Source organism: Colobus angolensis, unplaced genomic scaffold, assembly GCF_000951035.1.
Source record: "Colobus angolensis palliatus isolate OR3802 unplaced genomic scaffold, Cang.pa_1.0 Scaffold35, whole genome shotgun sequence".
Lineage (NCBI taxonomy): Eukaryota > Metazoa > Chordata > Mammalia > Primates > Cercopithecidae > Colobus > Colobus angolensis.
The window spans coordinates 2,567,125-2,588,568 of record NW_012116821.1 but is presented as its reverse complement, the minus strand read 5'-3'; the positions used below and the strand labels follow the sequence as shown (position 1 = coordinate 2,588,568).

Below are 21,444 nucleotides of genomic sequence, written 5' to 3'. Positions count from 1 at the left end.
TATTTCCAGTATTAGTAATACTAACAGATATAGAAATATTCAGAAATTCCATGTTTCAAAAGTAGTAGTGGCCATAGAAAAATCACTCCTTCCTTTCACATCATTACAGCTAAAAAGTCAACTAACCTAAGATGGATTTAGTTACCTGACATGGAATATTGACATGATTAGTCAAGATAGCAAATCTGGAGTCTGAATGACAGACACTACCTGATTTCAGTTTTAGTGCCTCAGATCCATTCCATCTTTCAATTTTCCTACATTAGCTGACTCTGGGCAAAAGTGAATAAAGAAGGAACTAAAGAGAGAGCACTGTCTAGAATACGCATTTATCTGTCTTACAAGTTCGCGGGCAAATTGAGACAGTTAGCTTGAATGTACCAAATGAGGTTAAAAAAAAAAAAAAAAGAGTACTCACTATATAGAGGGCAATGTCCTAAATTATATTCTTCCATTAGTAATTCAAGAAGATTGACTTTTTATAATTAATATGAAAAGACATGTTAAACCATGGACATTTGGACAATTTTATTGGCCAGTTATCATCAATACACAGAGATCATGAGGTGTTTAGTGGCAAGTACTTGGGTCCTCTTCATAAACTCTGTGACAGTTGCAAGGGTAAGACACACCTATTCTTAGGTCCATGTGGATTAAACTGGTTGTGGTTCTTGTTGAATTCTGAGAAGAAATGAAGAATGCTTCCAATCACTTTGCAAGTAACTCTATCACAATCAAGTTACTCCCATGAAATGTGCTACAGAATCAATATGTATTTCATAGTTTTCAGCAATTAGCAATTGAATTAATTCTTCTACTCGTCAAGAATTCTTGGTGGGGTCATTAACTTTAGTGAGAAATTAAAAGAACACATTGTAGCAACCAAATACTGATACATTCCTACATGATCGTATTCATCTTCTACTTCCCACTGACTCTGCAATTCTGCTGCATCCAAAACTGAAACACTGGGTTGCTTTATTCTAGTACAGCCTCATGGAAATTGGCTCTCTTTCAAATCTTTAAAGTAGAATATAGGTCTCACCTGCCACCGTCTGACTTTACTGATCTTCTGGAGGATACATTTCTTATATTCTGCCAAACCTACTAGTAATTACACTACAACTTCTTACCATGGGTTGCATTTAGTTGCTCCTTTAATTTCTGAAACATGAAGAACTGGTCAGGATCTTTTCTTCCACCATGATAAATGACAATATAATTTTGTTAAGAGACAGCATTGGTTGGCTGCATGGTAGACTCCGTATCTGTGGAAATCACTGTACATCTTATCTAACTTACTAAGAAGCTAGAGTGGGGTAAGATGGTACAGCTCTGCGATACAGCATAAGGATTTCCTGGGTCATTTCTTTAAAAACCTGCAAGTATATTAGGTATTAACCTAATAGTGTAAATGAAAAATACGTTTTCCTAGTCTTGGCATTTATTTAGATGAGTTAGAAAACCCACAAGTTATTTAGACATAGCAACCTTCTGTTCAGTGTTTTCTATTTCACTTGCTTCAAGAACAGAAAAAAATCCCACTTATTCTCAGAATGAAGAAGCAGGCTGGCTGACACCAACTTCGATATGCTCCAAGCAAACTACTGATACACAGAATCTGCTTGAGCTCCCGCTTAGTGGTTCCGGTTAACAGTTTATCTGAAGAGAGTGGGTGTGAACTTGTAACATTTCCTATTGTTCAGCATGGGGTGTGTGTGCCTCTGTCTCTAATAAGATCATCTCGCCCTTACCAAAAGGTCCTGTATTAGGGCAGAGTGGTGGGCAAGATGTTTGTGAACAGGCTGTCGACACAATTCTTTATTGTGAATAAATCCTATCTCAGATGAGAGCAGTATAAACCAGAAAGTAATGTTCTTCCCTACCTTTCAACTGAGAACACAGAACCACAGCAGCTTGGTGTCCTCACCTTTAAGGAGTTAAGCCTCTGCTTTGGGAGATAAACCTTTTCATGTCATATGGCTCAAAAGTTCATTCAAAATAGGGCTAGACTTTCCTAAATCCTTACGCAAAATGTTGCACACTATTGATGTGTCATTCGGTCCTAAAAGCACAGATAAATGGGCACTTCAGAGGCTATCTGACTTGGATACTCCTGAGCCATGAAGGGATGAGGATACTTCCAATTCCTGAACTTCACAGAACAAGACAGCTCCCACGCACCGTTCACAGGGCCGCATACCTTCATTCTAAACAAACTAATACCCTGCCAAAACCCTGCTGATCAAGCTTTTCAACTCTTCTCCCTACTGTGGTCTGAGGGTTCCAAGTCTTTCTCTAAACCTCACTGCGAGGCCTGAAGATAAATTAGCTACAAAGGACGATCAGCAAACAGGTAGAAAACAGAAGTGAATATGATGTGGTCTATGTGAATGATGCCCTCATAAAAGCCCTTAAAGACCAACTTATAAAATGTTATTCACCCAGCCTACTATAATAGATTTCAAACCAGAACTTTTCTTTTATTAATTAAACATATTAAAACTACATAATGCTTTTCCACATGGGTTCTCTTCATAAACTCTGTGACAGTTGCAAGGGTAAGACAGACCCTTGGAAGTTGGTTTAATAGTCTGATCACTGATACCCATGCGATCCCTTTTGGGGAGATACCTTCCCACAGAGGACTTGGGGCAGAGAAACCGGAAAGTCTCTGGCAAGGCAAAGGACAAGTCAAGTCAGAGGATACAGAGGATACACAGTGATGCACGGACTTCTAGACTTGATTATTTAAGTCAGCACAGCTTTGACTGAAGATAAACTGGAGTTGGCCCAGCGCAATGGCTCACACTTGTAATCCCACCACTTTAGGAGGCCGAGGCAGGCAGACTGCTTGAGGTCTGGAGTTCGAGACTAGCCTGGCCAACATAGTAAAACCCTGTCTCTACAAAAATACCTGGTGGTGGCCACCTGTAATCCCTGCTACTTGGGAGGCTGAGGCAGGAGAATCGCTTAAACCTGAGAGGTGGAAGTTGCAGCGACCCGAGGTCACGCCACCGCACACCAGCCTGGGTGACAGAGCGAGACTTCGTCTCAAAAAAATAAATAAATAAATAAATAAACTGGAATCATAAAACATTTACATATAGGGGATTCTCCGAATTAAAATGAGACACTTTTAGTCTGGATGACTGCTAAGTGACCTGAAAGGTGTGGGAATATCGTGTGCTTTGGGTTTGACGGAGGCGTGACTCTCAGGGCGGCGGCTGGCGCAGCTCAACCTGGGTTCCGCTGTGCTTGCCACTCCACTCAGGACCGACTCTGGGGAGGTGAATGAAAACTGTGTCTTTGTGGATAAAACAGCCATTAAATAAAAGATGGAACTTTAAGGAAAGCTTCTCCACTTTAGTTAACTTCAGGTGTGAAGACATGAAGAGTAAATAGGCAATATGATCAAAAATGTGATTTGGATGAAAGCAGGAACCACGTCTAACTTTGGGCATCTTGAGGATCCGGGAGGCACCCCCTGTGAAAGTCCGTGATGTCCTGAAGTACATCAACTACCACGCTGAAAAGCTGGCATTCTCATCAAAACACACCCCTTGTAATAGCTTTAAAGCTCAGGCATACAATTCCCAGGTCTACCGGGCCATGTGAAAACCCACTTGTGAGGGAAAGGTCTATTCTGCACATTTGGGTATGGCATTGTTAGCCCGGCCTTCCCCAGGAAGTCCGGATTCATAACACTCTGCTATCTGTAAGGAAAGAGGTAGGTTCTGAACTTTCCTCAGGCAGAACACCAGACATAAAATGCTGAACAGCCACCAGCTCCATTCTCTCGAATCTTCGCTTTGATGTAAGGTAAGAGGCGGGGGGCGGGGGCCGCCAAATAGAGCGGGCGGTTTATATTTCTCTCACCAGGGCAAATTAATAAAAACAAAACCTAATTTTCCCTTCTCTCACCCATTTTTATTCCTCCTCAATATTTTTCCTCTTTCTAAGATTCCTTTTTTGTTTGAGAAGCTTAATATTTGGCTGCCTTCTGAAGAAATGGGTATCGTGACAGATGAAAGACTTGTATTCATCGTCTAATTCAGAATAAGGGGAAAAATCGACTGCTGTGCATTTAAGATTCTAACAACCTTGCAATTTTGTATAGTCGTTTCCCCCACCCGTTCTTTTGAAGAAATCTGCTTTTATTCTGCTAATAACTAACCACAGTTGCAGCAGCATGGATCCGATTAGCAGTTCTTATGACACAAAGGGGAGAAGGAAAAAAAGCTGTGAACAGGGTTGCCAATTTGTCCACCTGGGCCCCCAGGAGAAAGATTAGCTGAGGCGCCTGCCTGCTCCCTTTCTTCCACTTGATCGCTGCTCTATGCTGCCGGATAGAGACAGGCCTTTTGAAAGCCAAGGCACTTTCCTTTAATCAAAGTTTCACTCGCCTCCACCCTCTCTTGTCACAAATTTCTCATTCTGGGTTCCAGTGCTTCGTGACAATTCTGCCTGTAAACACGGTGGTTGGCTATGAAAAGTGCCACACGCAGATGCTCACTCCCTTGGAGTCATTTTGCACCTAAAAGAGAATATAGCATGTGAGCGCTTGCTGTGCCCTGCAGGTACCAGGGACCGTGTTTTCCAGACCAAAAGGTGGCACACGTGGTCAATCAATGGGCATCTTTATGCTGCTTCTGGATGTGAGAAGAGGGAGGGAAAAATACAGGGTTTGGGAATTAAACACTGGAATTTGAGGGAAATAACACAGACTGTATAAAGTTGAGACTAACAGATAAAACACTGGTACTATATAGGTGGCATGGTTTCTAGAAATTCTCCATTTAGATATAGCATTAAGTGTCGATTTATGTACTAAAATAATATGCTTTTTCTTACAGAGTTTAAAATTTCATAGCATTTGTGATTACACTAAGTAATGACAGCTTGTTTTCATGACGAAACTTAAGATTTTTAAACCCTTGGCATAAAACTCATACTTTTAGAAGTAAGGAACAAGACAGCTAAAAGCACTTACTATTCTGAAAAACTTAAAAAACAAACAGAAAACCCAAGGCTCCTGAGTGAAATCTCCAGGATCTAAGGGGGACAAATCAACACTTCACAATGTATATTTAAAGGAAACCAGCACCTGCTTACCTTGCTTACACATCACAGTTCACTGCATGACATATTAATACATTTGGGTATTTAAATAAGTGCTTTTTCAAGAAAGAAAGAGTTGCACAATGAAACCCGGATTAATCAATAACCAGACTCCTTTTTAACAGTGCTGGGCTTGTGAGGTTGCTGCGGGGAGAGCAGACCTCTCCAGCACGAGGCTAGAACTGGGGGGCCCAGGCGGGTGGCAGTGGGCACCCTCAGGGACCTGCAACTCAGGAGTAAACTCTGCCAGAGGCAGTGCCAGCCCGGGCATGGCTAAGCTCTCCATGCTGAGTGCCAGGGGACAAGGAGGGCTGTGCAGGCCATAGAGCCTCTGTCTGTGGCAATGTGGAGAGGAAGGTTCTCGAGCACGACCTCAAGTATTCTTCATTACTTCTTTCAGATTGGACTACATATTCAGCAAGCACACTTGTGAAAGGTATCTGTCACAGTGGAGTCGCTTTCAGGAGGGAGGGGAAAAGAACGATCCCGTGGAGGGTGAAATGCAAAGGCAGAGAGACGGCTCCAAGCCCACAGGAGAAAGGTTATATAAGTCACCAATTTCAGAACTCTCTTCTCTTGAATTCCCATTTTTCTAAGAGAACTGTGAGTTCTTTAAGTTGACTCACGTTTACTGAACGGCGCTACTTGCCAGGCACTGTTCTTGGCAATGGGGACAAAAAGAAGAAAGAGGCTCTCAGCCCACCAGGGGCTCAGGCAGCTGGGGCAGCCCTGAGGGAGAAGCTGAACTCGGGGCTGCAGGGGCCAGCAAGGATTTTGTGAAGGGAAAGATCCTTTAATGGGGTCTTGAAGGATAAGTAGGAGTTTGCTGGGCTGCATAAAAAGTGGGATGAATGTTCCAGGCAGAAAGGATAAATAACATTATTCTTTAATGCAGCTCTAGGAGCAAAGATCTGACACAAAGTCACGGTCAGTGGTATAGAAACAGGGAATTCTGAACTAGTTCCTCCACCTGCTTCTAAGAAAAGGCAATGAGGTCACATGAAAAACAAATAAGCAGCAAAAATGTATATCCACTGAGGTTCAGTTCTCTTAAAATGTGATACTTTTTTTGCCTTTTTTCAAGTAGAATTAAAATAACATGATTCTTGGATTTCATGTGAAATGAACTTAACATAACAATTGTGGAAATAAAGGAGTCTACTGCTAACTGAATTGGACTTGAGAATACAACAGTATTTTTGCGTAAGAATTTTTTCTGTGACATAACTTTCAACTGAACCAAATCTAGTTCTAGAAAGGTCAGGGAAAAAAACTCAGCACTATGCCACCCTTAAAACATGAGCTATTCATCCCTCAACTTTCCTGTGAGAAATGTATGTGCTCCTAACTGGGAATACAGGCCTCCTTCTCAGCCATGCCCATGGAGCACTGGGGAAGTGCTAAGCTGTCTTAGACACAGGTGCTCTCTTCCATATTCTAGAAACATTTCTTCTTCCATTTCTTTTTCACAGTCTCTATGTTTTTGGGTACCCCAGGGTTTCCTCAGAATTCTTCTTTCAGTGATTCTCAGCCTTGGCTGCGCATAGTAACCACCCAGAGAGCTTTAAGAAAGTACTGATGGAATACCCTGCGTCAGAACAATTAGGTAAGCGTCTCCGGGGCTGGGCCAGCATCGGTCCTTTCCCAGGCATGCTGTGTGGCGAGTGCTGCGGACCGCTGACCTTCACTCACTCCCTAGGCCAGTACTTCCCAGACCAGCAGCTTCAGTAGAACTAGAAATTATTGGAAATGCAAACTGTCAGGCTCCACCCCACAACTACTGAATCACAAGCCCTTCAAGTGATGCTGAGGCAGGCTGGGTGCCCAGGGGACCTCATCCTGAACCCTAATGCCTCACACACTCATTTTCCCACCAAAATACTGCCTGAGTCCAGATCTTATCCAATCGCCTATTCAGAACCTCCCTTAGGATGCCCAGTGGAAATCTCAAACTCCAAATGTTTAAAACCAAACTCTTGGTTCCCCTTCAAACACCTGTACCTCTGTCTTCTGTACAGAACCATCATTTACCCATTCCTTCGGCCAAACTCCTTCTGCCGCTACTCCCGCTATGTGCACATCCAAGCAGCGATCAACCCTCCGCGTGCCTACTGCAGGAGCCTCTGGTGTCTCTGCTCCCACCTTCCCCTACAGTATACTGTCCACTTAGCAGCCACAGTGAGCCTCCTAAAACCTAAACAGGATTATACTATTCCCTGCCTTCCCAACCTTCCAGAGGGTTCACATCACACTTAAACTCCTAAATCAGTCAGGCGCGGTGGCTCATGCCTATAATCCCAGCACTTTGGGAGGCCAAAGCGGACAGATCACCTGAGGTCAGGAGTTCAAGACCAGCCCGGCCAACATGGCGAAACCCCGTCTCTACTAAAAATATAAAAATTAGCTGAGCGTGGTGGCACGTGCCTATAGTCCCAGCTACTTGGGAGGCTGAGGTAGGAGAATTGCTTGAACCTGGGAGGCAGAGGTTGCAGTGAGTGGAGATTGTGCCACTGCACTCCAGCCTAGAAGACAGAGTGAGACTCCTTCTCAGAAAGAAATAATAAAAAAACCTCCTAAATCATCATCATAACCTACAAAGTCGTTAGCTCCCCTCTCATCTAACTGCCCATGCATTATGCTCCATTGCCCGTGACCACTATGCTCTGGCTGCACTGACTTCCTGGTGTTCGCCGCCCAGCACACTAAGCACAGTACTAACTCAGGGCCTTTGAGTTTGCTCCTTTCTCTGCCTGGATAGTCTTCCCTAGATGCTCACATGGCTTGCCCCTGCCCTTCCTTCACTTCTCTTGTTCAAGTATCAACTTCTAAGAGAGACACCTTCTCTAATTAGCCACTGCTATCTAAAGAAGTAACCTGATTTTTTTCCCCGACTACCTGACAATAAAGTATGTAGTTATTTATGTATCTACTGTCTTTCCCACTAGACTTTTTCTTTTTTTCTTTTTTTTAAGACGGAGTCTTGCTCTGTCTGCTGCCCAGGCTGGAGTGCAGTGGCGTGATGTTGGCTCACTGTGAGCTCCACATCCTGGGTTCACGCCATTCTCCTGCCTCAGCCACCCCAGTAGCTGGGACTGCAGGCACACACAACCACACCTAGCTACTTTTTTTTTTTTTTTTTTTTGTATTTTTAGTAGAGACAGGGTTTCACTGTGTTAGCCAGGATGGTCCTGACCTCATGATCTGCCCGCCTCAGCCTCCCAAAGTGCTGGGATTACAGGCATGAGCCACCACGCCCGGCCAAGACTCTAAGTTTCACGAGGACAGGACCCTTTGCAGTTTATGTTCAGTGCTTTTACCCTACTTACTACGCCTGCAGCATAATATACACTCAGTGCTTTGCTAAATTAATGACAGAATAGAATGATAAAATAAGGAAGGAAAATGAACAATTAGGCTAGTTGGCTTTCCACAGGGTATCACCTGGTGTATCCAACACCCAAAGTGCAACATGCTACTTTTCTAAAACCAAAATAATGAAGTAATATATTTGGCATGCTCAGCAAGGTCACGCTCTTGGCATTCAGCTTTATGCATTTAATGCAGTTTACAAGTACAAACTCCTATGTCACTTTCTGTTTGGAAGGGAGAATATCAACATTAACAATTCCTGGTTATATCATTTATAAACATGCAGATGTGGATTATGAAAGATTAATGCATTCTAGGATTGGTGAAGGCATTCCGTTTGTCTCATGCCGAAACCAATTCTGCTCTTCATTAGTCAACGACAACCCATATCACCCTGTTACGGAAGAGAAATCAAAGGTGCAAGTGTGTGAATTGAGAATAAGGGATGAAACTGATTAGTAAGAGTCTTAACGGCTATAATCAATCAACACATCATAATAATCCTGGCCTCAGGGTTATCAGAAGACTGAGAAATAAACCTAACACTCTCTATAAAATGGTTTTGTTCCTTACACAATCGTTACTTATTCTCTTTTAGGAAACATGGTGATATACCAGAAGTTTGTGAAATCAACTTTAGGAGCATCTTGACTCTAAGTACTATTCATTTTACCACCATTTTCCAAAATGTACTCAAGTGATTTCTGAAATGCTTTACTTCTAGGCTAAATTTAGTTCATAAAAGCTTTTGTACCCCTCCATTCTGAATCTTCATTCTCAGTGAAGGGAGAAGGCAGCAGGTCAATGCCAATAGCATTTCCACAGAGGCAGCACACGCAGAGTCCAGACGCAGTGACACGCAGCTGAGCACAGGTTCAGAGCAGGGACGGCCTACTCGGCTCAAGAGTGAAAACAAACAGAGAACGAGGTGTCTGAAGTGCTTCTCCAGCAAACAATGCAAAAAAGTAATGGAGAAGTGGGAGTGGAAACACATGAAAACACATGAGTCACTGTTGAGATTGCAGAGCAAGAAAAAGGCACATAATATTGCCTTGGTGACACAGGCTTTCTTGTACTTTCATACACAGAAGAATAGAGAAAGGGAATGGAAACTGACAGGATAATTTAAACTGAGTTATCCAACTTTTTTGTTAATTAAGAGAGGGAGCAAAACTAAGTGGGAATTTGTATTTTGATAAATGTCTAATGTTTTCTTATTTCTGAACATGGGAGAAAGAAGAGGGGGAAAAGGCTTCATTTGAGGTTTGCTGGAATGAAAGATTGAGAAGATCTGTGCTTTTGAAGAAAACAATACTCATTCCCCATCTATCAGAATACCTGACTTGGGGTCTGGAGCGACCTCTGAAGGAGAAGAGTAGCTCAGAACACTGGGGCAGTTCTTCAAACGCAAGGCCTTGGCCACCAGACAGCAATGGGGCATGCCCTCTAGAAACAGCGCTGAGAATATTCATGACCCACGGACTTGCTGAGTTTCCATAACTAGGATCTTGGCCTGAATTTTAAAGCTGTTATCTTAAAGTGGGAGGTTCAGTATCACACTACCAATAACTAAGCCATACAGCGATGCAACCCCATCTCTCAAAGAGACAAAATATACAATTTGCTTTCTTACACTATTGCTAAGCAGCATTTGGAAGGAATGAAAATAGTTTTGTGTAACACCCAAATATTTTACTTTGTCAGGGAAAAAAATACTGGCTTAAGTTCTCTTTGGTTTGTAGAACCGCTGAATTGGTTTTCTGTGCTGCCACAGATTAAAAACATGGATATATCAATGGCATTTTGTGTTAATTTTTTTTTTTTTCTCCTTGGCCTGCCAATAAGCAGCATGCACCTTCCTTGCAACAAGCTGTTGCAGGATTTCCACCTCCAGTGAAACCAAAAAGGAACATTTGATGATATTTAAAAATAAGATTATTAGGTAAGGTGATTACGCAGACTTTCAGATAAAAAATTTCTGTCAGGACACAAAATGCCATTTTAGAGGGTCTACTGCTAATGTTATCATGAAAGGACACTGGCTAAGAACTATTTACATATAGAAATAAACTCATGCTTTTTTACCCTGAGTTTCATTAAGGCCAAATTAAAAAGTAGAAAGTTTATTTACTTAGGATGGGCTTGAGCCCTAAGAGATCTAGAACTCCAGGAGAAATGGGTTAAATGAAAGAGAGACACTGGTTTGCATCCTCCATTGTTCATCTGATAGGTATTAATCTTGACAAATTAGACCAGGAGCCATCATTTCCTCTCACTGGAATCCTTCCTGTTCACTCTGGCCTATGACTAACTCCTAACTGAGATTCATTTTTCTCTTTCCCATTATAGCATCCTTCCAGATTCTGCTTGTTTGAATGTCAAATTAAGCAAGAAAATTAGTTTTTTGACCAGAATATCTTCTTGTTTGGATCTGCAGCTATATCGGCTGGTAGAGAAATCTACTTAGCTCTCGCTTGCTGAAGGGTAGGACTGGGTGAGCACTCACACAGAAGAGCTCTAAATATACCCCAGTGCTGCCAAACAGTTCTTTTCCATATTTAATCCAATACGTGCCACCCTTTCTAGAACTCATGCTTTTTGTGTCTGAGATTTTCCTGAGGGGCACAGATTCATCATGGCTGGTTGGTACGCTGGATGCATCTCTCGCCCTCTAGGAATGGCCACGAGAAAGCTGCAGAGAATCAGGCTCCACTAAAAAGGAACTGGTGCTTGGTGGTGTAGGAGGATGAGCTCTGACCAAGCGATTTCTTCAGGCTCGTCACATCTGTGATCCTTTTCAAAGGACAGAGACTGAAGTTATTCGCTGGGTATGAGTTGACATTAGCAGAAGGGTGCGGGGGCACCACATGCTGTGCGCTGTGGAGGGGCTCCTGGAGGTGGCTACCCTAGGTGGGAGGCACATGTGCAGAGGTGATCACTGGAGTGGGGTGAAGCGCAGCTGGCTGGAGAGGGAGAAGGGGAGGGGAGGTATCAGTAGAAAAAGATGGGAGCAGTGAAGGCAGCTCCTGGAAGGTGAGTGAGATTCCTCCCGACCTGGGCCTCCTGGCTTCACAGTCTCAGCTCTGAAGCCGCCCTGACCCATCCCTCACACCCAGCCAACCAGCGGGTAGTTTGTCGAGAGGCCAGGCGGCAGGTGAGTGGCTGGCTCCAAACAACGAAGCACGGAATGTAAAATGACAAGGGGTTCCACTTTCATATTTGATGCAACTCTATTTTGTTTCTGTCTGTGATAGCTAGGATGATGTTGCCTTTGATTAGCCTTACCTAGTACGAGGCAAGAAGAACAACAGTCATGAAAACAAATAGCTCCTTATTATCTGCTAGCGTGAAGACCTAATTTTGTATTTTTGACCCTAATCTATTATGATCAGTGGTCTTCTGCTGCCAGATCAAAGTGAGTTAACTCTACTTACACTGGACTTGGTACAAATACCAAATGCCTAATGCCAAAAAAAGAATGGGGAAAAGTCTATTCAGGAATTTTCAGTTACTATCCTTAGATCTTCATTAAAAAAACAGATGAGCTTAGTTGTATAAACAAAAGTGCCAGCCAGGCTATGAACAGTTAACACCTGCCTGTCCATTCCTCACCCCATGGTAAGCTCCCTCTTCTCAATATTTAAACGCTGCCGCTGCTCACAGCACATGGAGGAAAAGCTGACAAAAGCCTCTGGCCAATAAAATAAAAAATTGTAAAGTTGGGCTTATTTACATTTTTGCTTTGTTAGTAAACCGGAATGGCTGGCTCTGGAGGCAAGACAAGTGAAATTAACATCTGCAGAATCTTCTGGCAACAGCGGTGCATTCAGAGGCTGTGCTGAGTCAGCTTCCACCATGCATTAGGGGCAATCAGGCCCAGCCTAAGGCCCATGACCTGTTCAATACACATCCAAAACCTGGCAGCCCTCCTTATGCCAAAGTGAAAAACGCTAGGATGTAACCCAAGAAGCAGCGTAAGTGCAACGTGATGGGATCATTTACTAGAATATCAGCATTATGTCTAATATCGTATATTTCAGAATTAACTTTACCTGACATTACATCTGTAATTAAATTACATTAATTTAAATGTATAGTATATGAATACACACTGCCAATTACAAAGATGGAGCTATTTCATTTCTGTCTCTAAACATAAATACATCAGTAAGAAGAGGAGAGAGAATGTAAAAAACAAGAAAATTTGTAATGGCACTGGAGGGAGAGTATAGTGTTTGTGTTTCTGTTCTCAAACGCTTGTTTAGAGTCAACAAGCAGGCCTGAATTCTTACCTTCTAACTATAGAAAGCTGCAATGCCGGAGCCCAGGAATGTGCAAACAAAGGGAGAGAATTCATGTGGCTACTTAACATAAAAAATCTCCATCCTGCTTCTCCAAAGAATGCAGGAGGAAAAGCCCCGCTGAGTTAGAGATGTGGTGGGGCAGTGTTGTACCAGTGTATCATAGTAGTGGTTCCCATGACACTCACAATGTTTGTGAGGCAGCAAGACAGGAGGGCAAATCTGCAGTGAGTGGAGGAAGAGTTTAACAGGCAAGAAACAGAATCAGCCACTTGGGATGCTTTACTGGGCTTCGTTTATCTACCTCTGTGATACTTCTCATTAGCTGTCAATTACATTTACCAGGGTAAAGATGGAGAAAAATGATTGTTCTTTTTCAACAAATCCTAGGAAAGCAACATCAGGAAGAATCCCCTGCAACATTTGGCTTTACTTCATCCCAGCTATCAGCTACATAACAGCTGCACATTTTACAGTGACTTGTTGGAGAGACAATGATTGAAAGAGCCAGTCTGTGAGACATGGAGAGGAGGTGGTGAGATATAGCAGGAGGCAACAGGAGAGAAGAGAGGCCAAACATAAGAGGGTGCTGGGAATAAGAGGAAGGAAGGGGACAGGAAGAAAACAAAAGACTACATATAGAAAAATAAAGGGAAATTCCTAACAGATAGCTTGACAGTTTGAGTATCATGCCTGGGAAAGCATGTCATCTCTACATGACATGCATGCTTCACTGGCAGACTCAGAACCAAAAGAAGGTGGACTGCATATGAGCTTGGGATCTAATGTACAGATCCACACCATTTAAATACAAGGAGTAGAGATGGAAAAAGGAGGAGGGAGATGGGCCTCATTATTCTCTAAAGGAAGGTGTATTTGCATTTAGGTAAAAGTAAATATAAAACAAAAAGCAAAGACAAACTTTATGATCATCTCCAAAATGTGGTTTTATTACCTATGACCAAGTTCACACAAATATATAACATAACGCAAGTTGGATAACTCGATATATTTAATACTTCTCAGAGAATAAGGATATGAATCTTAGGGAAATGATTTAAAAAATTAAAAAGGACAGAGTGCCTAGGTGGAGGGAAATGGAAATAGAAGACAATCATTTTTTTTCCCCAACAAAAACCTGTCATGAGCATTGAGTAAATTCCATTAAAATAGCTGCATATAAAATGTTTGATGAAGTTATCGAAAACTGACATTTGAGTGCCCCTAGGCTTAGCTGTGGGAACAGAGTGAAGAGAAATGGGTATTACCTGGACTGAAGCCATGGACTACTCCCCCAAGGTCTAGGACAAGGTTACTGAGGGTAACCTGGCTCCTCTGTATGAATGAGAAAATGGTGCCCCTTCCCACAAGAGGGCAGGTAGATGTGAACTCCCATTCACCACTCAGACCCTGTACAATGAGCAGCCTGTTGAAGTGTGTACAGCAGCCCTGGCAGGGACTGCTGGGCGGGACATGCTGCTCAGTTAGCTGATGTGGCCTCCGCACAGGCAGAAAGAGGGAAAATAATCCAGGATTTTATACTGCATCTCATGTTAACTTTTCGGTGTGGCAGGCAGGCAGTCTAGCATAAATCAGTTTGCCTATGATTTGACTGAAGCAGGGGGTAAGTGTCCAGCTAAAATTATCATGTGCAGAGACAACAGTAGAAATTCTGTTAATCTCTGGGGTACAGTTACTTCTATCTCTTGTTTTCTGGTCTTCCTCTTAACCTTTTCAGGCTCAACACCCAAGAAGAGGAACGTGGACCTTTTTTTTTTCCCAGAAGAAAACTGAGTTCAACTTTGTGAAAATATATTTTGCTTTCATAGCTGGCTCTAGCAGTCCTACTGAACTACCTCAGCAAACATACCAAGTCATCGCTGGGAACAACATACATGTCTTCTGAATTGCACAAAAACAACACTGGATTAAGAACCAGAAGACCTGCTGCCTAAATCAACTGTACCGCTCTGGACAGTACTTGTCACAGACAGTCTCAGTTTGAGTAATATCCATAATAGTGAACATAACATCGCAAGAATCAACAAGCACTGAGTGCTCAGCCTGTACCTGTCTCATGTGCAGTGACACATTTAATCTTTGCATTTCCCCTGTGAGGTAGCATCATCATCTTTACAGATGCAGAAGCTGAGGCACAGAAAGGCTTAGAAGCTTCTTCAAGTTGTGTGGCTAGTATCAGATCATTACGAAAGTCCATCCAGTACAAATGTTTGTACTTCCACTTGGAAGAAAGGTGAACAAATGCCAAAACTGCTTATCAGATTTTCTAAGAGGTTACTCCATGGATAATACACTAAGAAATGTTCTCTTTGTCATATTTATATAATCTGATCCCATGTAGCTTCACATTTAGTAGACAGTTAAGAATTTACTTGAAGAATATCCCACCAAAAAAAAGGTGGAGCTTTTGCTGCCTAATTTCTTCCCGGTACTAAATGTCATTGAAGAGATTTACCAAGCACCATATAGATGTCGGCTACAGAGGAGCTGATTTGTAATAGTACAGTGAAGCAATATGGTGGTTAGGGTTTCTGACACAAGTTTAAAAAACAAACTATATACTTTAAATGACATATCCAAGAAAGTGGAAAGCTTTCTAGGAGTTAGGGAGAAATGGCAGTGAGGTCCTTGTGCTCTCTGCCCGCACACATCTGCAGTCACTGTGAAGAATGGGCATCCTTTGTGATGGTGTATAACCCACTCACCAGCTTTTACTCTGTGCAAACCAACTAAACCACAGATTCTGATGCCAGTTGAATTTGCTGGGCTACCTCCTCTGTAAAATACTATATAATGTAACACCTGACACCCAGGATCATGTGCCCAAAGCAAGGTTTTCTGTTGGGTTTTATGTTCTGTATTGCATCAAAATCCAACAATGAAAGTACAAGTTTAGAAATCCCCATTTGAAATGAGAGACGTGGAAAATCTTCAGATGGCTAACTACTCATGTCAGGAATTTAAGATTTAAAACCATTGTGTCTTTATACCTCAAGAAAGTTTTCATTTAGGTTTTTAGAAAAAGTCCTTTTGACTCAATTTAGAATGAAAGAGTGAGCTCTTTGAGTAATGCAATATTTTACATATAACTTTCCAACATTTAGGTAGGTGACATCTCACAAACCATGTCAACACCAAAAACTGTGTTAAAAATTCTAGACTATAGCATTAAAAAGTGAAAAGCAGCAGATAAGTCCAGGTTATTACAAACACTGTGAGGACAAACAAACATTTTTGAAAGAAAGATAACATCGAAATGCTTTAATCAAAATGTACTGAGTGTATACCTATATCAAATTACAGATGAATCTTAGAAACACAACGTTTAGTTAAAAAAAGCAAATTTTAGCATACACTATGAGTGGGGTGACCATATTATCTGATTTGCCCAAGACCTTCTGGTTTATGGCGCTGTCCTACTGTAATTGTTAATAGTAGCCCTTTGCATGCCCAAAAGTGTCTCAACTTGGATGATAAATTATAGTCATTCCAAATATATTTCTGTAAAGCTAAAAACTTAATAAAACAATATATGTATCTATGAATGTTTGTAATAAAATTCTTAGAAAAAAACCCAAAAATCAAAAAACCAAAAGAACAATATTTTAAAAAGATTCAAAGGATATTTGAAGTGAGGGAGAGGTATAGAGCTTGAGATAAGGAAGAAATATACAGGTAGACACAATGGCATTATGATACTCTAATTCTTAAACCAGATGGTGAATTCATGAATGTTTATTTGATAGTTAATGTTTCAAATTGGCATGCTATATATGCTATTTTATTTGGAGATATATATGTGTAATATTCTAAACATTCCACAATATACTTTTTTTTTTAATATAAAAGAGGTGAAATGTTAAAAAGCACAAACTAATGCCCACAATTTTGGAAGGATAGAACACATTATCTGGTTTGGTGATAAAGGAAAGCTAGTTGAGTGATAGATTTGAATGGATGAAGTTTGATATAAGAAAGCTGGATGAGGATGAAGTAACTGACAAATAAATAACCAAATAAATAAATAGCCTTGAGAACATAATAAAGGGAGCAGAAGATAGAGGTGATGCAAGACAAGTGAAATAACATGGAGTTAACCAGAACACGGCCTCCTTGTGTCAAAGAGAAGGCACGAGTTTGTATCGGTAAGAATGCCTCGACCATGCTCAAGAAACAACCATTGCCTGGATGTGATCAGACACTGGTAAGTATAGACCGTGGAAATGTTTTAGAAAGTAAATGCTGTGGCAAGTATTAAATAGAACCACAAAAATATAAGGCTGATCCTCACCAACAATCTCACTTTGGTGGCACTCATCAACAGAAGATCTGATGTAACAGAATCATTACAAAACATATGCTAAGAGGATAAATAATATCCTGTTTCTGGCATAAGTTAAAGTAAATATACAAATTGAAAATAACAACGTAATTGGTCATTTTATTAAAGGGGTAGTTATAATCACCTGTTGAATTTCTTCAGGAACTGGGACTCTCGTATGCCTTGGTGAGAATTCAGTTATACTCTTAATACGTGGCCACTAGGTTTTTAAATAGTAAAGTAATGAAATGTGAGTTGCTGTTGATGAACATGAGATCTCTCTTTATCACAAAGTAAAACAATAATTATTAGGAAAGTAAATACCTGGGATACTTGCAGGAGAGATTGGGCCAGATCGAGACTGGTTGCTTCCTACAGGAGAGCCAACAGGAGAGGGAGATGGGCCCCCCGGGATGCTGGAGAGATGAGGCGACGCATGTGGGGAGAAAGGCGACTGCGCCGGGTTGCTCTGATCCCCCTGGCTGCTCGTGGACCCGGATGCACTGACTGCTGAGCTCAAAGTTGCTTCCGTTCCCGTGGGGAGGTCATCAATGGAGCCAGACAGATCCTAAGAAAGGAAAAGATGTATTTATAGAGTGACATGTTTGGATGAATATCTCATCAAAAGACGACTTGATAATGATAACGATGTCCCCTTCGGAGATGAAAGTTTTCTGGGTTACAACCCAAAATTCAAAGCATGGCCACTTTTTATTAGATTTTAATGAGGTCGTTTGTAAGTTGAACCAATAAGATCTTGCCTCTCTCCTAAAAAATGAGTACAGTTGTACTTCTCTTTGATAAAACCATCCTCATACAGTTTGCCCTTCAGCTGTCAGCACCGAGTCCATTAGACCTGTTCAAAGTGCCACACAAGACACACAGCACTCTGCGTGGTGACTTACCATAGGAATGGAATGCCTGGTTCTTAAATGATTACATCATAAAGTAAAAAACTACAGGCTTTGAGTCCTTTTTTTTCAGAATTTGACATTGGTGGACTATGTGAATTTCAAACTAGGATATGCTAATGTAATAGCAGTCACAATTTTAACCAAACTTTGTGATGAGAAATACACACACAGACACACACACACACAAACACACACACACACACACATATATATATAGTGATGAAGTCTCACTCTTGTTGCCCAGGCTGGAGTGCAGTGGTGTGATCTTGGCTCACTGCAACCTCTGCCTCCTGGGTTCAAGTGATTCTCCTGCCTCAGCCTCCCGAGTAGCTGGGATTACAGGTGCCTGCCACCACGCCCGGCTAATTTTTGTATTTTCAGTAGAGATGGGGTTTCATCATGTTGGCCAGGCTGGTCTCGAACTCCTGACCTCAGGCAATCTGCCTGCCGTGGCCTCCCAAAGTGCTGGGATTACTGGCATGAGCCACTGTGCCTGGCTGAGAAATTCTTACAATAAAGTGGCATTAAAAGAAGATAATAATGTGTGTATTTATACATGGTATTGTGAAAATAAATCTCTTAGAAGTTTTGTTGGCAGAAATGGGTCCTAATGTTATACCTTACTTTTTAATACCAATTTTACACTGTCATTGCCATCTACATTTTATCGCCGTACTCTCTGAGGCAGTGATTAAAATCTCCATTGATGCAGGTACAAAAAAAATGGAAGCTCAGAGGGTCCAAATTACTGTTGAAGGTTACGTTACTGAGGACGGTCTGCAGGTGCTAAAGACGAAAAGGGGAAGACGAGAGAGGAGGAAGAAGAAACTGTCTTCAGCTCTGTCAGCAGAAGGGGACGCAGATAAAGCCTTTACTTCAGCCTGCATCACTGGTCTGCCCCGCCTCCCTGGCTCCCATGGAGGTCCCATCAGGGTGCTCAGTGCATCCCCACTGCAATAACTGGACTCCCAGATCACTGACCGAGCGAGGTGCCAGCGAGTTCTCAGGGCTAGTTACAGCATAAAAGATACTTGTCCTGATAATTGAAGACTACGTACTATAGAATGGAATCACAAATATCTGGTTATGCTACTGTTTCCAAGGCATATTCAATCCTAATAGATCTCCACCCTCTACATTTTATCAATGTTAAATTTTACCTCACTGCTTACAACTGGGACTTCTGAGAATAGGGCTTTAGAATCTGGTAGAGGAAGATGCTAAGATTCTAAGAGTAAACCTAGACCAGCAAGTACGAAAAAAAGCAAGGGAAAGCAGAGCTGGTTAGAGCTCTTCAGGGCACCCTGAAACGTCATGAAGCAAACTCAGGATTAGGATCCTAGTACCCTGGACAGTTTAGTTTATCTGTTGATCATCTGTTACAGCATATAATTAACTTCTCTTTAAAAACCATATTCTAAAGTATAGCTGATAGAACCTAATCAAAAAGAGAAATGCTACAGAAAAACAAAATGTTTTCTGCTAAGAAGAAAAACATCTTTCTAAGTAAAACAGAAAATGTCTTCATTCCACAAAATCTTCAATGTCCAATGGCTGCTTATGGGAAACAACAGAACAGGAACAGAGCAGACTGAAAATAGCTTCCCTAGAAAGAGTTCATCAAATCTCCAAAACGGAAGCCTGGTGTGGTGGAGCAGCCTGTGGTCCCAGCTACTCGGGAGGCTGAGGCAGGAGGAGTTCAAGGCTACAGTGAGTGACAAGAGCACCTGTGAGGAGCCACTGCACTCCAGCCTAGGTGACACAGTGAGACCCAGTCTCAGAAAAAATCCAAAATAAAATTAAGTAAATTTCATCCGATTGTTAGAATTCAAAGGTATATAAACATTTATGCTAATCCTTATGATTAGCAGAAATGTAAGGGCACGTGAGATGCATGGTTCTGTACATATTCAGCTGGTGAAACTTTATATTTAACTTGATTACTCGGCTCAACAACAGAAGTCTTGACAGAGATCATGGGGGCTGCAAAGTTGAAAATATTGACTCTCTGGCCCTTAAAGGAAAAAGCTTGCTGACCCCTGATTTAAAGAACCATGTGTACTCACACGGTCTCTATTGCCTTTGCCTATTCCTTGGGAAAAAACAGGAATTAGGACAGGCCTCAGCTGAACCACACAGTAACTTTACCATCATCATGGCTGGTACAAGCTTTAACAGGAACAGGAACTTACTCCATTACTACATCCCTCAGAAAAATACTGAGTGACAACTTCATATAATCTTACTCTTTTTGAAGGGATCATGAAAACCCAGGATGGGTGATGGTGTCCATGTCCAGCCCCTGACAGTGCCCATCACACATGATGACTAATAATCAAGGGGTAGTCAGACAACAGCCATCGGGCAGGAAATATGCTTTTCATTTTTCTCCAAAGAAAAAATCTGGTAGATAACTAGATATAAAATCCTGTACTATATATGAAGTTAAACATAGAAAGGGCAAATCAGATTTAATTTTTGAAAAATCATCTATTGTAGTTAAATAATTTTATGCAAATCTCTCATCATAAAATCCGAAATTTTACTTTGAAGTTCTTGTAATTCTCTGCACAACCTACAAGTTTCATCCCCATTCTCCCTTAAAATTCCATATTATGGTTGAAAAAGTGACTCAGATGGGTATTAAGAGAGCTTCACTCAGGCTGCAAAGGCATCAAAAACATTTCTGTTATTCAACAAGCTGATCAAGGAAGTATCAAGAGAAAAATATAAAAACGATGGCTTTCTTTGTGTTCACGTGTCATCAGAATTTCAGTGCTCACTAGACTTCAGTGTAACAGAAGAGTAATAAAAAGATATAATTATTATATCACTGTTACACACTCACGCAACTTTTATATGGAAATTATACAGAAATATTCCCGCCCTGCAGATAGTTAGGGTATCTGTATGTAGAGCTATCTTAAAACATGCTAATAAAAGAAGTTCAACAGTGGTTTAAGTATTCAGCCTAGTTAACAAAGAAGCTCTGTAACTAATACTCCTCTAGAGGACAATTTAGTCAGCAGGGCACCAACTCTATTCTTCTTTTATAAGTACTATCAGATCTATGATGCCTGTAAAGAACAGAGAGACCTTACTGCATCTCATTCTAACCAAGGCACCTTCAAGCTACAGTGCTTCCATTTATCTTGCTGGAAAGCTGGCAGGTGAGGTAATTGCAGGCAGTCCTTTTAAGGGGCTAGGAGAGTCCCCCTGCCCTCCGGCATTCCCTAAATCAGTCCTCTTTTTGTGATGGGGTGATTGGCAAGGCAATGACTTCACGGACTCTCACGCATAGTAAAATCACCATTTTGCTATCATCATGTGATTTGGTGAAATCTTGCTATTAAGTTGGGTTTTCAGTGTCTGACCTCACTCAGAACACTGATTATTT

General features: G+C 41.5%; 1 protein-coding gene across 2 annotated transcripts in view; it reads right to left on the bottom strand.

Annotated features, from left to right (window-relative positions):
- Window positions 1-21,444, bottom strand: part of ARID1B (AT rich interactive domain 1B (SWI1-like)) — a 393,153-nt gene that overhangs the window by 108,611 nt on the left and 263,098 nt on the right. For both annotated transcript variants that reach the window (XM_011952754.1, XM_011952755.1), the window contains exon 4: window positions 17,458-17,701. In XM_011952754.1, coding sequence (XP_011808144.1) covers window positions 17,458-17,701 — 244 coding nt within the window. The remainder of the gene's footprint in view (window positions 1-17,457; window positions 17,702-21,444) is intronic.